The sequence below is a fragment of the Phalaenopsis equestris genome, unplaced genomic scaffold (genome assembly GCF_001263595.1).
Source record: "Phalaenopsis equestris unplaced genomic scaffold, ASM126359v1 Scaffold000049, whole genome shotgun sequence".
Classification (NCBI taxonomy): domain Eukaryota; kingdom Viridiplantae; phylum Streptophyta; class Magnoliopsida; order Asparagales; family Orchidaceae; genus Phalaenopsis; species Phalaenopsis equestris.
Genome location: NW_018164491.1, coordinates 71933 through 75465, shown reverse-complemented (window position 1 = coordinate 75465; position 3533 = coordinate 71933). Strand labels below are relative to the sequence as shown.

Sequence of the window (3533 nt, the reverse complement as noted above, 5' to 3'; positions counted from 1 at the left end):
TAACCTATAATAGTTAAAATACTATTAATTATCAACTAAATAATTAGCTTGAGTTTTAAAAGTTGAAATATAAGTTGAGTTTCTTATAGTTCTAGTTACATTGGTTGTTACATATCCTGAATTGTTTGTGACATGAGTTATAATACTTGCTCATAATATTTGAGTACCATTCTATGTACTATATCAATGAGAGTCACCAATTAGGAGTTCGCCCTCCAGCAATCCAAACAGCTTGAGAAGGATCAACATGATGGTGGCTAGGGGTAAGATTCATTCTATGTACTAAAAAATTACACAAAATCAAAACATAATAAATAAGTAAACAATAATAAAAATTTTATAATAAAATATTATAAAAATTATTATTAAGAAAACCCAAAAAATAATCTATCCTAATACCAAAGTCTAAAGAGGCAAGGATTATTGAATACAAAAGAAATGCTTTGATACCACACTATCACATCCTAGGTTTGAAAAACATTGCACTTGAATGACACGAGCCATGATGTAATATGAGCATATTTTGTACCCACAAAAATAAACATTTTTGTACAAATATAAAAGTGTGCAAGGATGGATAAATTTTATTTTATTAAATAAAAATTAGTCACAATCCCAGTCTAATAAAAGAATAAAATAAAATATAATGAAAAAAAAAAAAAAGGACAATTGTAAAATAAAATTGAAGGAGCGATTGTAAAAGAAAAGGAAATAAAATAACTAATAAATACATTAAAAATAACAAATATAGTCTAATGTTGAATAATATTCTCCGATGGCAAGTGTGTCAACACACTAGTAGAACTTGCTATAAGAAAACATCAACGAATAAGTTTGACAAATCAAACCTAAGACTATCTTTTAAAACATAAACCACAAGATATTGGGATGACATACAATTTGTTATATATAAGTCAGTAGGGTAATCAATATCATCTAACAATCACAACACAAATAGTATTGCAACAAGAAATGAGTGCTAGAGAACCCAACAATTTAGCTTAAAATAATAGTTATGATCACGAATATGAGAGATAAAACCATGCTTTTTATGCTAACATATAGATGTCATAATGGTGGGTGTATTTACGTATAATTTAAAATAAAAGCAACATTATGAATAATAAATATAGCAATACAAGATTTAATTAACTTAACAAGAATCTATGCGGCAATAAATCTGTTAGGTATGGCTTATATGCCAAATAAGAGACAGATGTTGGAGCAGAACGAAGCGAGCTAGCGGAGTGGAGCAGAACAATCTATAAGGTGGAGTTTCGTTATGTAGGTTGGGGGGGCAATGCCCCCGCGGTACTGTACATGGGTAATTTTGTAATTACATATTGTATGCCAGGTTTAATAACCCTAGGAATTTTGTACTCTTTTTCTGGAATTGAAAGAAAATTTGTCGCTCTGCTGCCGAGAACGTAGACATCTTTGTCGAACATTGTCAAATCTCTATGTTTTCTTCTGGATTTGTGTTGATTTTTATTTTTCCTTGCCCTAAAATTCTCAATAAATTGTATCAGAGCCAGATTCTAGAGCAGAAGAGATCGGCCTAAGAAGGACGAAGAAGGAGTGCCCCTCTCGCATGACGGGCAAACCATGAGAGTGGCGGCCGGAAGCTGCATGAAGAGAGGTGGTGGAGGGGTTGAGAACTTGATAGCCTTTAGCTCCTGAAGCTCCTTCAGTAGCCTTCTGTTCTCTTCAGTTAGGGTTTCACAACACCTTCTCAGGAACTCGCAGTCCACCTCTGTCTGCTTTAATTTGGTCCTGTAATACATTTATTATTGAGGAAGAACTAGATGTTAGTTGATTTGTTTAGTTTTATATGATTAAAGTGTTCATAGTATGATGATCAGATAGCTTAATATATTAATTTGTTCTGGGCACTTGGCGCATGTTTATCTACTAATTGTATATTAATTTGTACTTGACATGATCTCAATATTTAATTAACTCTCCTAACATGATTATTAGCTACGCATAGTAAGCAACCCAAACCATATCAAATGAATTGATTATAATAGGAGGTGGAGAAGGAGATTAATTAATTGGTCATACCTTGCTCTTCTGTTCTGGAACCAAACTTCAATCTGCCTTGCTCTTAGATTCAGTTGCTTGGCCAACGTTTGCTTCTGTTTCTGATTATCATACATAGTACAAAATAGAAGAAATATATATACTGAGTCAGGTAACATGAGATTTACATTTATCATATATAGATCAAAAGAAACTCCTTCATTTATTTCAATAATAAAAGTAGGAATAGATAAAAAAAGAAACGGGATTTACAGGATTAAGAGTACTATGCTCCTTGAACCTGTCCTCTAAAAGGGCAGACTGTTCCTTGGTGAGCCTCAGCTTCTTTCTGGCGGCGGCTGAAGCTTCATCTTCCTCTTCCCTTTCCCTTTCCCTTTCCCTTGCTCGTGAAGCAGAGCCTCTCTCAACCTCTGTCTCCTCACCACCAACATCAAGTTTCTCCTTCTTGATATTAGAGGTTGAGAAAGAAGAGATTGTGCTATGGGGAGAAGATAGTCTGGCCTCCTTCGGCGTTGTCGTCGAGCCATAGATTTCTTCGGAGAGGCTAAGAGTCAGGGATGGCTCTAGCGGCGGTGGCGGGGGGTTCAGTTGCTGTTGGCGGATAATAGTCGGCAAGCCCAGGCCAAGAGAAAGGTCTGTATCACAACTATCTCCCCTCTCCATCAAAAATAAGTGCCTTCTTGCTATAGTTCTTGTTGGAGGGAGGAGATGGATGAAGGGAGAGAGAAAGATAAAGAAAGAAAAGTAGCTTTGCAGATATATTATTGAGGAAAGAAGGGGAAGGAATGAGGAGGGGGGGAATGAGTAATGGTGAGGGTTGGGAATATATACCTGAATGACATGGATGAGGTTGCCAAGGTTGACAAAAACCAAAGAGAAGACCGGCTTCCTCGGACTGAAGAAGGACTAATGTGGAAGGAACTGAAAATAGGACCTATGCTTTTTGTGCACATCAAGCGTGTGAATAATTATTTAAGAAAAAAACAATTATTATTATTATTATTAGTTCTTTAAAATCGATGGTTTCGCACAGTGATTTAATAAATAATTGATTAATTTCATGAGGAGTAAATAATATTGATTAATTATAAGTCATGGTGGACCTGTATATAATTAATGGAGGAACCAATGAGGGGCGGGCAGCTGAGCGTCAGCACGTGTAAAAGAAATTCCAGCAACTTGCGTGGAACTTTGTTTAGATATGCATTGACTTCGATTCCACTCCACAGCCCATTAGCTTAATTATGTGCAAGCATCCATGATTAGGAAATAATTACATCATTAGAAACAGAAAAAGTAAATTATTAAAAAAATAGATAACAAAAAGATTTATTTAATCAGCACCAAAATAAAACATAACTTAGTGGGGGACACACCCGACCTTTTATAATTACTTAATTATCTCTTAATTAAACCCAAAAAAAAAATACCATCTTTACAATTCACACGCCACTTGTTTAATTGGTGGACATGGGACCCAGGCACCGACG

At 35.1% G+C, this 3533-nt stretch overlaps 1 protein-coding gene across 1 annotated transcript; it reads right to left on the bottom strand.

Annotated features, from left to right (window-relative positions):
- Positions 1-1538: 1538 nt before the first annotated feature.
- On the bottom strand, positions 1539-2970 carry LOC110019107 (homeobox-leucine zipper protein HAT22-like). Its single transcript, XM_020716675.1, has 3 exons — positions 2296-2970; positions 2065-2144; positions 1539-1773 (listed from the first exon to the last, which is right to left on the bottom strand). The coding sequence occupies exons 1-3, from the start codon at positions 2704-2706 to the stop codon at positions 1539-1541; spliced, it is 726 nt and encodes a 241-aa protein (XP_020572334.1). The 5' UTR covers positions 2707-2970.
- Between the last annotated feature and the right edge of the window lie 563 nt (positions 2971-3533).

Coding starts and splice junctions, on each gene's coding strand:
- LOC110019107 (XM_020716675.1), bottom strand. CDS start 2,706: ATGGAGAGGGGAGATAGTTGTGATACAGACCTTTCTCTTGGCCTGGGC. Junction 2,145..2,295: donor AGCATAGTACTCTTAATCCT/GTAAATCCCGTT, acceptor TATGATAATCAG/AAACAGAAGCAAACGTTGGC. Junction 1,774..2,064: donor TTCCAGAACAGAAGAGCAAG/GTATGACCAATT, acceptor AATGTATTACAG/GACCAAATTAAAGCAGACAG.